At 43.9% G+C, this 12,361-nt stretch overlaps 1 protein-coding gene across 4 annotated transcripts in view; it reads left to right on the top strand.

Annotated features, from left to right (window-relative positions):
• The window catches only part of LOC147896404 (serine/arginine-rich splicing factor SR34B-like), a 69,441-nt gene extending 58,199 nt beyond the window's left edge, over window positions 1-11,242 (top strand). For 3 of the 4 annotated variants that reach the window (XM_087382481.1, XM_087382480.1, XM_087382482.1), the window contains 4 exons: window positions 9,798-9,911; window positions 10,083-10,116; window positions 10,340-10,405; window positions 10,491-11,242. In XM_087382481.1, the coding sequence (XP_087238607.1) occupies window positions 9,798-9,911; window positions 10,083-10,116; window positions 10,340-10,405; window positions 10,491-10,508 (232 nt within the window). In that variant the 3' untranslated portion in view covers window positions 10,509-11,242. Of the gene's footprint in view, window positions 1-9,797; window positions 9,912-10,082; window positions 10,117-10,339; window positions 10,410-10,490 lie in introns of all 4 variants that reach the window. The other variant, XM_087382483.1, reaches the window with a different exon arrangement.
• Window positions 11,243-12,361: the final 1,119 nt, after the last annotated feature.

Below are 12,361 nucleotides of genomic sequence, written 5' to 3'. Positions count from 1 at the left end.
GGTGGGACGTTGTTGGGGTAAAGGCACATTGCCACCCTTTTATTAAAGATGTGACACCTATGACTGTCTTAAGACAGTGACAGTCATAGGTTGAAAAACCTAATCCTAATAAAACCTATGAGTTTGTGGTGTGGCTCAACACTTCACACCCACATCTTTTGTGTCTCCCCTTCTCTCACTCTCTCCCCGGTTGTTCTTCTCCCTCATTCTTTCCCTGTCATGACTTTGGGGACGAGAACCAAGAGTTGCCCACCAAGATCCACTTCTATCGCGACCACTTTTTGAGAGTATCGGAGGATGGGCTTATCATTAGACCCCAGTACCTCGAGAACAGAGTCGTCTCACATGCATTAGATCTGATACGGGTCTTGTCACACCAGCTTAGGATTGAGGTAGAGAGAGCGGCAGGGATACCTAGACAGGAGTGGATTTGCAGACTATGCACGTTGGTGGAGGTCAAGACAGACTAGCATTTTCTATGCACCTACCTAGTCTACTATGAGATCCGGGGATAATATCACTACCCCTTCCAGGTGGGGCACGGCTTTGGTCCACTCTCACGACTGATGCACTTCCATGACCAGGTTTGCTTCGGACTCTATCTGATCGAGATGTGACGACATAGAGACACTACTGCAAGAAATCAGAGAGCAGCACAAGGTGAAAGTGCCACAGGCTACTAAGACGGACCGATCATAGAGGAAGCTCTAGGACACGGTGGGGTGGAGTTGTTAGTTGATATGAGGGCAGTATGGATCAGTAGAGCTTGCCGACACGATATTGTCGAGCGAGAGACGCATAGATCACACACGACATGGAGAGTAGCCACAGCACGCATGATGGAGGTCAGGCGTATCTCTGCACTCCTTAGAGGGGACTCCTAGAGACGATGCATTAGTCTTGATATAACTTCCGAGTTATTCTCGCAGTCCATGGAGAGCCACTATTGTTGCCGGGTTTTGGTTTTTGAGTCTGAGCTTTCAACTTCAATATGTTTGTTTGTTTGTTTTGAGTTGTGTTTGAGCTCTTTGAGCCTAGTATAGAACTATGCAAGGGCCCTAGTGCCCCATTTGCTTCAGCCCTTTGAGGCTTGTATGAGTTATTTTTTCACTTACGATGTTGATATATCTTTCTTTCTTTCTTGCTTTCTTTCTCGCTTCTCTCTCTCTCTCCTACCCCATTCCTTCAGCTTTTGCCCTAACTGGGTCTTTAAGACAAAATAATCAACACCGTTGAATCATTAGCTGGAATAGTACAAATCTAGCCACATCACAATTCAGGAGCTGCTGTGTTTGAATTTGTAATAGAATAGAAACATGGCTTCCCAAATCCTAAGTCACGTGTGGGCCACACATTAACAGATCCATGAATTACCTCTTACCATGGAAGGATTAGGTGAAGCAAACTTCTTTGACCTTAATAGTCCAAAGATACTTCTATCTTTCGTTTTGCAAAGCCTTCAAATGACACACTCAAACTCCATCGAATTCAAGCTTATTGCCATACTACTGCTGCTGACTTAGGACACATGAAAAAGTTTTAGGGTACATGAGAGGATGAGGCTGTTATTTTGTTCTCGTGCATGACTTCAGGTGCTTGAACAAGACTATCATATATAATGAAGAAATTTGCAAGGCGGTTCATAGAGCTACTGCTAGTGGCCTTTATCGTCATCTTCTCTGCCAACGTACTAGTTCCTCTCTTGGTCCTTGGATCTTGTATTTTTGCATCGGACACATTTTTGTTTTGTTTACATCCTTAAGCTTTGCCATAATTGAACATTTAAATTCCATTTCCACAGCATGCTTTTCTTGAGTGTGGGTTCCCTTAATGTCTTTCATCTCTTGCTTGAATTGTGTTCCCATGAAATTTAACTTGATTCTGTGCATGCTTACAATGCAACTTGGCATGCTTTTATTTCATGCATTTGCTCTTCTTCTTGTTCCTTCAAAAGAACATTTTCTTCCATTAGTCCGGCACGGTCACTTTCCAATTGCTCCATTTTGTGCAATGTGCATGAATAGATTGAGAGCCTCTCCTAAAGGAGAGATCCTATTCTAGTGGCATTTCCCAAAGGAGACGACTCCGCATTAGCCACCTCTTTGTTTATTTTCTTGATAGGCTCTTCCATGCATTTTCATCACCCCACTGTCTTTCACACCGAGAGGATAATGAGACTAACTTTTTGAGAGGATCATTAACAACAGGAAAAAGAACAAAAAAACTTGTCTATCTTAATTTGAGATAAGAACCTCTCCCACTTAAGTGTTGGGGTAAAGGCACATTGCCAACCCTTCATTAAAGATAGGACATCTATGACTGTCTTAAGACAGTCATAGGGCAAACCTAATCCTAATAAAACAAATGAGTTTGTGGTGTGGCTCATCACTTCACACCCACACACCTGGAGTCTTCTCTCTCTCTCACTCTCTCACTCTTGCTCTTCTTCCCCCTTCAGTCGCTTTCAACTGGTATCAGAGCAAGGTTTTCCTTCTACCCTTGGCCTCTCCCCTTCGACCTCTACAGTGCCGTACGGACGTACGACGTCCGTACAGCCGTACGGACGGACTTCGTATGGATCTGATCAGGGCGCGTGGGCACGGGATCGTCGCGGGCGCGGTCGCGGGCTGTGGCGAGGACACGGGAGCAGAGCGGGTGCGAGCGCGGTCATCGAGCGGGCGCGGGCGCAGTCATCTAGCGGGCGCGGGCGAGCGCGGGCCTTTCTGCATAGCAACTGCTAGCTGCAGCACGGCGGCGCCGCATCAAGCCAGCAGCCAGCAGCTGCTATGCAGCTGCTAAGCCTCTCGAGGCATCGCGCAGAGTCTACTCCAAGGGCAGCCGTACGGACTGCCGTACAACCGTACGGACGACGCCGCCACACTTTTTCGACAGTTTTCCCTCTTCTGGGATTCCGTACAGGAGCCGTACATCTGTACGGATCTCCACAGCGTAGGTACAGGGAGCTGCTTCCTACTTTTGCAGCAGGGAGTACATTTTCTTTGTTTGGGGAAGAAAGAGAGGTGAAAGCGCATTTTGCTCTTCATTCCTCTTGATTCAGGGTCTTTTTTCAGTTCACAAAACTGTGTTATCTTGACAGTACAACAAGTACTTTCATTCATCTCGTGCTTGAGGTGAAGAGAACCACAGTGTGTGGTTGATTGCACAGCTATTTTGTTCTGGGAAGGTAATGCCTTGATTTTGCAAGAGGACATATGCTTTTACTGGGTTTGAATCTCAGTTTACAGGTGAGCAGATCATAGGGCTTTTGCCCGGAAGGTGATGCATTGTATGCCTTGAGGCAGTGTGGTGCCAGAGAGAGCACATTTGTCTTGATTTCCGCAGTGTCGAGGTGACATTTTCTTGCAGGTCACATTTCTTGTGCCACACTCAGAGAACCTCAGTTGAGCCACGCTTGGCCAGGGCGCATCGAGTTTACTCGGTCCCTAACTGTCCATCGTTGACAGTGCTCAAAAGGTTCCTCATTGAGTGTTTGTACGTTGGGATCTGTGTATGTCATTTCTACACAGGGCAGTATATGCATTACACTGGTGGATGATTTTGTCAGAGAGATTTTCATATTGCATGCTACCTCAGTGTTGAGGTGTTCTCCACTTGATTCAGGTGTCAGATCAAGGGGCTTTTGCCCAGACTTTGTTTGATAGCACTTGGGTTACCGACAGAGATCTTCAGATGCATTTTCTCCCCTTGGTATAAGGGTGATTGCTTGGGATTTATCCCATTTTCTGTTGCAGGGTGTGTGACAGGCTGAAGTGTCATTTTTTTTTTGGGTGTTTGCCAAGTGGATTATGCATATTAACTCAGTGCAATACCTCATCTGAGGTGGGAGAAGTGATCAGTACAGTCAGTACATCAGGGTTTACAGCAGTGTTTGTGCTTTGTCAGATGATGATGCACTGTTAAGCACTTGTTGAGCAACTGCAGCAGTCTGAAATTACTGTTTTTATGCCTCTTTGAGCACGGTACAGTGTGTCAGAAGGTACAGTATTTGCAGGGTCATTTACTGTTTTGCTGCAGATTTTCCTGACAGTAAAAACAGCACCATTGAGAGTGCTTCTGGCTCTTGAATAGAGCAGGTTTTTTCTGAGAAATCAGAATTTTTATTCAGTTTTTTTTAACTTCCAGGGAGTCAGGTACTTTCCTTATCTGATATGGCATCAGGGGGAAGTGATTCTTCAATTCTGAACATAAAGAAACTGGAAGGAGCACACAACTATGCATTATGGGCAGAACAGTGCTTGAATGTACTTCTGTTAAAGAAGATTGCTAAGCCCATAAGGGTGAAGGGTGTTAAGCCATCTGACATGGCAGCTGATGACTGGGAAGAGCTTGATTTGTCCGCAAGGGCAGCTATCATGCTCACTATTTCAGACACTCTTGTGTTCAATGTTCAGGCTGAAAAGACCTCTTATGGTCTATGGCAACGACTAGAAGAATTGTATGCCCAAAAGAGCTCAGCCAGTAAGGTTTATTGGCTGAAGAAGCTGGTTGATCTTCGCATGAAGGAAGGTACAGCTATGACCTCACACTTGAGTGAGTTCAATGCCATCTTTACACAGCTGATTGCACAGGGGTTGAATCTTGATGAGGAGTTTAAGGCTACTTTCCTGTTGTGTACCCTCCCTGAGAGTTGGGACAGTTTCAAGACCACCCTGTCTAATTCAAATGTCACTCTTATATATGCTGATGTAGAGAGCTCTCTCCTTATGGAGGAGATGAGCAGAAAGAATAATGCGGGCAGCAAGTCTTCAAATGCTTTGCAGGTACAAGATAGAGGCAGGACTCAGCAGAAGGGGAGATCTGATAGTAAGTCCAAATCCCGAAGTCAGTCCCGTGGTAAAAAGGATATTGAATGCTTTTATTGTGGCAAGAAGGGACATGTGAAGTCTAAGTGCTTCAAGTTCATACGGGATCAGAAAGCCAAGAAGGCTGAAACAAAGGATGCAGGAAATGCAAGCAAAGGCAAAGGCAAGGCCAAGGCAGATGATTTGGATGCAGTGAATGTTGCAGCAGAGGACAGTGACAGTGACATACATGATGTTTTATGCTCTTCTGCTGTAATAGCACATGCCTTGGTTATTGATGGTCACGACATGCACACCTGGCTCTTGGATTCAGGTGCCTCTTTTCATGTTACTCCTCATAGGGAGTGGTTTACTTCCTACACAGGTACTCATGGAGTTGTTCATCTTGGGAACAACTATGCATGTCAGATTGCAGGGATTGGCAGTATACAGATAGTATTTCCTGATGGACGCATATTCATGCTTGATGGTGTCCGCCATGTGCCGCAAATCAAGAAAAATCTGATTAGCACTGGCTTATTGGATGACAGTGGTTACCACACCACATTTGGGGATTCCAAATGGGTGATTACTGATGGCCAGACTGTAGTGGCTGAGGGTTTTAAGAGTGATACCTTGTACCCTCTTTATGTTTCCAGTGTGGGTAATCATGTTGTTGCCATAACCGAGCTGCCAAAGGTTTCATTGTGGCATAGCCGGTTCGGAAACATGTCTGTTAAAGGAATGCAAGAACTGTCACGTTTGGGTTATCTGCCGCCTCTTTCTTTTTCAGATTTGCCTACTTGTGATCATTGTATATTTGGCAAGCATTCTGTGACTCCTCATAAGAGGAGAACTCCCCAGAATAGAGCACCACTTGATCTAGTGCACACTGATTTGTGTGAGATGCCACAGTTATCACTAGGGGGTGCAAAATATTTTATTACTTTCATTGATGATGCCACACGCAAAGTGTGGGTCTATTTCTTGAAGCATAAGGGAGATGCCTTAGATGCTTTCAAGAAGTTTGTTGCTCAGGTTGAGAATCGGACAGGTCGCAGGCTGAAATGCCTCAGGTCCGATAATGGGGGTGAGTATGTGTCACATGCTTTTGTGCAGTTTTGCCAAGCTAAGGGCATCAAACAGGAACTCACAGCTCCTCATAATGCATGTGCAAGTGAGCGTATGAATCGAACTATTCAGGAGAAGGTTCGATGTATGTTGTCTTATGCTGCATTACCCCATGGCTTTTGGGCAGAAGCCGTGCAAACAGCAGTTCACATTATTAACAGGTCGCCAAACAAGGCTTTGGAGTTGAAAGTGCCAGAAGAGGTGTGGTCTGGCAAGCCACCTTCATATAAGCACTTACGTGTATTTGGCTGCGAGTGCTTTGCTCATGTACGCAAAGAACTACGCACCAAACTGGATCCAAAGTCTATCAGATGCATCTTTATGGGTTATGGTGACGAAGGTGAAATGGGGTACAGATTATGGGATCCCGTTAAACGGAAGATTATACGCAGCAATGATGTCATCTTTAAAGAGGATAGTGTACACAAGGAACCCTGCAACCTGTGGAATACAGGAGGGTTATTTATAATGATGTTGGACAGCAAAGAATGCCCATTTATATGCAGCAGCAGGCTGCTGCAGATCACCCTGTTCAAGAGGGTATACAGGCTGAAAATCAGCCAGATAATTTTGCCAATGATGCACCACTGGATGTGCCAGCAGATGGGGCTGTAGAACAGCCAGATATGGTGGTACAGCCACCCGTCATGCATGAAGAACAGGCTGGACAGCAGCCTAATCCGGAACATTTTGTTAGGAGGAGCACCCGTGCACAACGGCCTCCTGCCAGGTTTGTTCCAGGAGCCAATAATGTGGCTGATTTTATCATGCTGACAGATTGTGGTGAGCCTTCCAGCTTCAAGGAAGCTATGGGAAGAACGGAGAAAAAGAAGTGGGAGAAAGCCATGCAGTCAGAAATGGATTCCCTACTTCAGAATGATACATGGGACTTGGTGCGGTTACCTGCAGGCAGAAAGGTTTTGCCATGCAAGTGGGTTTACAAAGTCAAAGTGGATTCAAATGCTTTACCTAGGTATAAGGCTAGATTGGTTGCCAAGGGATTTAAGCAGGAGAAGGGCATTGATTTTGATGAGATCTTTTCCCCTGTAGTCAAGATGACTACTTTGAGAGTAGTGTTAGCTCTTGTTGCTCATGACGACATGGATTTATGTCAGATGGATGTGAAGACAGCCTTTCTTCACGGAGATCTCCATGATGAGATCTATATGAGTCAGCCAGAGGGATATGCTGTTAAAGGGAAAGAGCAGCTTGTGTGTAAGCTCAAGAGGAGCTTGTATGGACTCAAGCAGGCGCCAAGGGAATGGTACAAGAAGTTTGATGCCTTCATGCAGTCCCAAGGGTATCATAGGTGTGAGACCGATCATTGCTTGTACACCAAACGGGCAAAAGATGGCAGTTTGATGCTACTCATTCTATATGTGGATGACATGCTTATTGCCAGTAAATCTCAGCATGAGATTAGTGCTTTGAAGAAACAACTACATAAGTCTTTCGACATGAAAGACTTGGGTGATGCAAATCATATTCTTGGCATGCGGATTACTCGTGACAGGTCCAAGGGACTTTTGTTTTGTCACAAAAGGAGTATATCGACAAAGTACTGCAGAGGTTTAAAATGGAAGAGGGGAAGTCTATTAGTACCCTGTTGCCTCCGCATTTAAAACTCAGCAGTAAGGACAGCCCCAGATCAGATGATGATAAGGCTGAAATGGCCAAGGTTCCGTATGCATCTGCAGTTGGTTCTTTGATGTATGCCATGGTTGCCACTCGTCCGGATATTGCTTTTGCGGTGGGAGTCATCAGCAAGTATATGGCAAATCCAGGCAAGCGGCACTGGGAAGCAGTGAAAGGTGTCTTGAGGTACCTCAAGGGTACCAAAGACTTGTGCATATGCTATGGTAGGCAGGATGCATTGGTGCATGGTTTTACAGATTCAGACTATGCAGGGAATGCAGATAACCGGAAGTCTACTACCGGTTATATTTTCACATTTGCAGGAGGTGCTACATCATGGGTGTCTCGGTTGTAGAAATGCGTTGCACTGTCAACCACTGAAGCTGAATATGTTGCAGCCATTGAGGCCTGCAAGGAAGCAATATGGCTTACTCGGCTGGTGGGAGATTTGGGCATTACAGGAGATATGCCAGTTTTGCATTGTGATAGTCAGAGTGCTATCATGTTGGCAAAGAATCCGGTCTTTCATCAGAAGACCAAGCACATAGAAGTGAAATATCATTTCATCAGAGAGGTACTGGAAGACAAGCGACTTGAGCTTGTGAAGGTGCATACTGATGATAATCCTGCAGATTTGCTCACTAAGAGCTTGCCTACAGAGCGGTTTGCACATTGCCGCCACATCATGGGATTAGGATGAGACCATTCTTATTTTATGGTCTTGTATACAGTAACTGTATATTGCTGTAATTTTTATTCTTTTATCCCCTTTAGGCACATTGGCCTTTAGGTGGGAGGTTGTTGGGGTAAAGGCACATTGCCAACCCTTCATTAAAGATAGGACACCTATGACTGTCTTAAGACAGTCATAGGGCAAACCTAATCCTAATAAAACAAATGAGTTTGTGGTGTGGCTCATCACTTCACACCCACACACGTGGAGTCTTCTCTCTCTCTCACTCTCTCACTCTTGCTCTTCTTCCCCCTTCAGTCCCTTTCATTAAGTTCATCCACAACGGTAGAAATGAGTGGTGTGCCCTTTCCTTGACTCACCACCTGTGGGCAACAGATGGCCCTAAACACAATGTTTGTGGATGATGACTGAAATGGTCCCCGTAATTGCAGAACTACCCTCTGGTAAGGATGATTGTTGGGATTGTTCTGTACAATGTTTCTGAAACAGTGAATATATTTGAAGTGGGATGTGTAGGTGACTTTTTGAATCGACGTCTATTAAGTGGCTCAGCATTTTGTCACCCAATGTGACAATGATAGATACCACAAAGACACTGTGATCAATGTGGAATCCTCTCCAAGCAATCCTATGCTCTGTGCAAGCCGGAAGACAACACTTTGCATAATTTATCTTGGTACAATGCACTGACAGAAATAAGCTATCCTTAAACACATTTGGACTGCAATTCCATCTGTGCTGAACAAACCAGAGAAAGGAAACCATCCTTTCTGTTTTGGTCTCCCAATGATGATGCCATTGTGCATCTACTCAGTCCTAGAGGTTACTCTGGTCTATCCAGTAAGGCTGTAAGCGCAACTGTTTGGCTGGTGGCAACCCGTACTGTGTTTCCCTAAATATTCTTTTGAGGATTTGACGTATTTCTGATGACATGACTAGATCTCAGAGAGATTCTGAGCGGGTTTGGATGAATTGCGAATGCCTGTTCTCCTTTAGTGCTAGCCTTCGTCATGGATGAGTCTGCCCTTCACGTCTGGAGTGCCGACACACTCCAACAGAAACTCAGTACGAAGACTTTGTATAAATGGATGCTCAAGTATGTGTTGATTTGTATGTGAGAGAGCATATGTTTATACTATGGTCTACACCCACTGTTGGGCACTGATGACGTCAGTGGGGATGTCATAGTAGCTAGTCCCTGCTATGTGTGACGGAGTTTATGGTTTTCAACCTTATGAGTGACTATCATGAGATTGAAACTGCACTCTGCTGTGTCTTTAGAGGATGAGTTTGGGCACGTTCCTGGATTCATCTAGATATAGGCCTGTTGTAGGAATGGTCTAAGAAGCTTTCTACACGTCTTCTTTTATATCCTCTAAGAGATTTTGAATGCAATGGTTGTGTGTGTGTAATGACTGGTAATTTGAACTATAACGTGGGTACGCTTTTGCAAAACTTGGGTCCCAATGAATATTCAAGCTATATAGGAATTCTTTTGTGCTTCTAATTAACATTATTGCATATTTTGTGTATAGCCGGTCACGTAGTAAGTCTCCTCGGAGTAGATCAGCATCCCGTTCTCGATCAAGATCTCGCTCAAGGTCACTTTCCAAGGGTCGTTTACCTTCACGTTCTCGTTCCCCTTCCAGGTGAGTAGTGAATTCTTGTTTGTTTTGTCTCTCTGATGTTTTTAATGGTTTGTTATGGGTATTGTTTTCAAGGATGGTATATGACTAAAGCTGTTTAAAACTGTCTCTTTCTGTGGATTGTCTGGACTTTAACTCTAATGAAATGCTCATTGTTTTATGCGTTCTAAACAGAAGCCGATCTAAATCTATGTCACCTCGTGGTGCAGTAAGTCTTTATGTCTTGCCATAGCTCTTCTAGCAAGGAAGTCAGTCTGAAACATACTTAGCATGCTTTCATAATCAGAGCATTCAAAAATGTCAATAATAAAAACATTAATTGTTCTTACGTTATGGTGAATGCGTGTTTCAAAAATCAATTCATACTATTATTTGAATTTCTCATTTTCAATAATCCTTTTTGTTGGGGGCATTTTTTTTCTGGCTGACAGCATTCTCCAGTAAAGGGTCGAGGACGCGGTTCAAGCAGAAGTCGGTCTTTGTCTCATTCTCCCGCTGTAGGTATTGTTTCTCTGGTTGCAGTTTCTTCTACTGTACACGAGTTTTTAAAGCCAATAACTGACAGTGCAAAGCTTCTCCCAGGGTAAATTGTCAGATTGAAGTTGTCACCCCTCGAGTGGAGCTGAATGTTCAAGCTCTGCTAGGAGTCAATGGTCATCTGCACATAGGTTCTGTTTCTATGAGCATTTTGACTGGTAATGTCTTGGGTCAACCTGAAAATCCTGTTCGAGTGGTTCGTCACAGATTCATGGTATGACTTTTCAAATTATGGATGTTCACGTTAGAAGTGTTGGTAACGGTTTCATGCAATGCTGAAAAGGGTCCATGTGTGGTGACCCTTTGACATCTACACCAGCTTACTTAAGAGCTTTAATCTGCTAGTCCCATTTTAGGGCATGCTCTAGTATATATATGCTTGTTTTTTTGAAAACCATAATTTTGCAATCTATTCCAGATTCCAAAGACACCTTCAATGGTATCCAATTGAAGAGTCAACTCATTCTGGCATAATCTTCATGTTGATTTGCTATAACTACTTTGCTTAATTGAATATTCAGAGACGATTTACTCCACACTTTTGCAAAAGTCTGTTCATTTAGAGAGTCTAGTATACTCTTGATCATAGTTTTTTCCATACGTTACCATACGGCAAACACATACGGGTACAGAAGTATGAATGGAGTATGGTTCAGCCCCTGGGGCTGAACATACGTGACCCTTATTTTACCACAAAAATAACATCGCATGCAGCATGACAGGTTGGGACTCCTAATTTCCAAATTCCAATGCTCAAGCGTGGTGTGTGGACTCCAGAAAAATGTATGAAACTGATAAAAAACGTGTTAATAAAGGTCTGAGAACCCTGTTTTTCCACCCAAAAAGGTCAAGTATGATTGGCCATACCAGGCGATTTCATATGTATGGTTCAGCCAACCATACGTGTACGGATCGAACTATGCTCTTGATCTTCATTTTCATTCTTCTCTATCTACTCCATCCTTTTTAAGTTGGCAAATTATCAATTTAAAGCATGCCAGAGTTTTGTTGTCTTTAGTGTATACAGTTTATTTGCAATCAAATTGTGATATGGAAAAACAAAAAAGTTGTGTAAATAAGGAAAAATAGTATCCTTGATATAACGATTTGGTTTGCACATATGCTAGTATTTGAATGTGCAAATAAAGCATATAACGTAACCTCCATGATCCACATTGTCCTCATGTCGGCTACCTCCTCCTTCACTATATCTTGGGGTTGACTCAAAACCCTAGAAATCTGTGACTTCTCACGGTGCTCTGTCTGACCCAGTCTGTTGTGGTGCTGTCATCTCCTTTGGCCTCATTAGGGTCTCTCCATGTCGTCGCATCTCGATTGAGTAGGGCCAATGTAGACTTAGTCATGGAGTTGATCTATTGAGAGAGTGCACTGTCCAAAACCAAGCCCCCCTTGAAAGAGGCGGTGGTATTGTCCTCGGATCTCATAGAAAAGGGTAGGTGCATATGTATTGCTCGTGTCTTGATCTCCTCCGTCATGCATATTCTACAGATCCATTGCTCTTTGGGTGGGATAAGACCCGCATTTGTGGCAATCCTCAATGGATGGGGAACTCCTTTGTCGTACTAGGGTCTGATGATCACTCCATCCTTGATACTCTCAGAAAGTGGCCACGGTAGAATTGGATCTTGGTGGGGAAGTCCTAGTTCCTCTCAGGAGTATGGGGGGGGGGGGGGGAGAGAGAGAGAGAGAGAGAGAGAATGCACTCGTGTGTGCGTGCGTTTAGGATATATATGATGTATATGTGGATATATGTATGTATACATGTACGTACTTACGAATGTATGTAAGCTTATGTTCTATTTTTTCCCAACGAAAGTTAATAAGATAATATTGGAAGTCCCATATACAAACTATGACAAGAAAAGTATGATTGCAACGATACAAGATTGATCAAA

Source organism: Dipteris shenzhenensis, chromosome 12 (genome assembly GCF_047967505.1).
Source record: "Dipteris shenzhenensis isolate YYH24624 ecotype China chromosome 12, Dip_SZ_1.0, whole genome shotgun sequence".
NCBI lineage: Eukaryota > Viridiplantae > Streptophyta > Polypodiopsida > Gleicheniales > Dipteridaceae > Dipteris > Dipteris shenzhenensis.
Note: the sequence above shows the minus strand (reverse complement) of the source record. Positions and strands in the feature narration are given on the sequence as shown.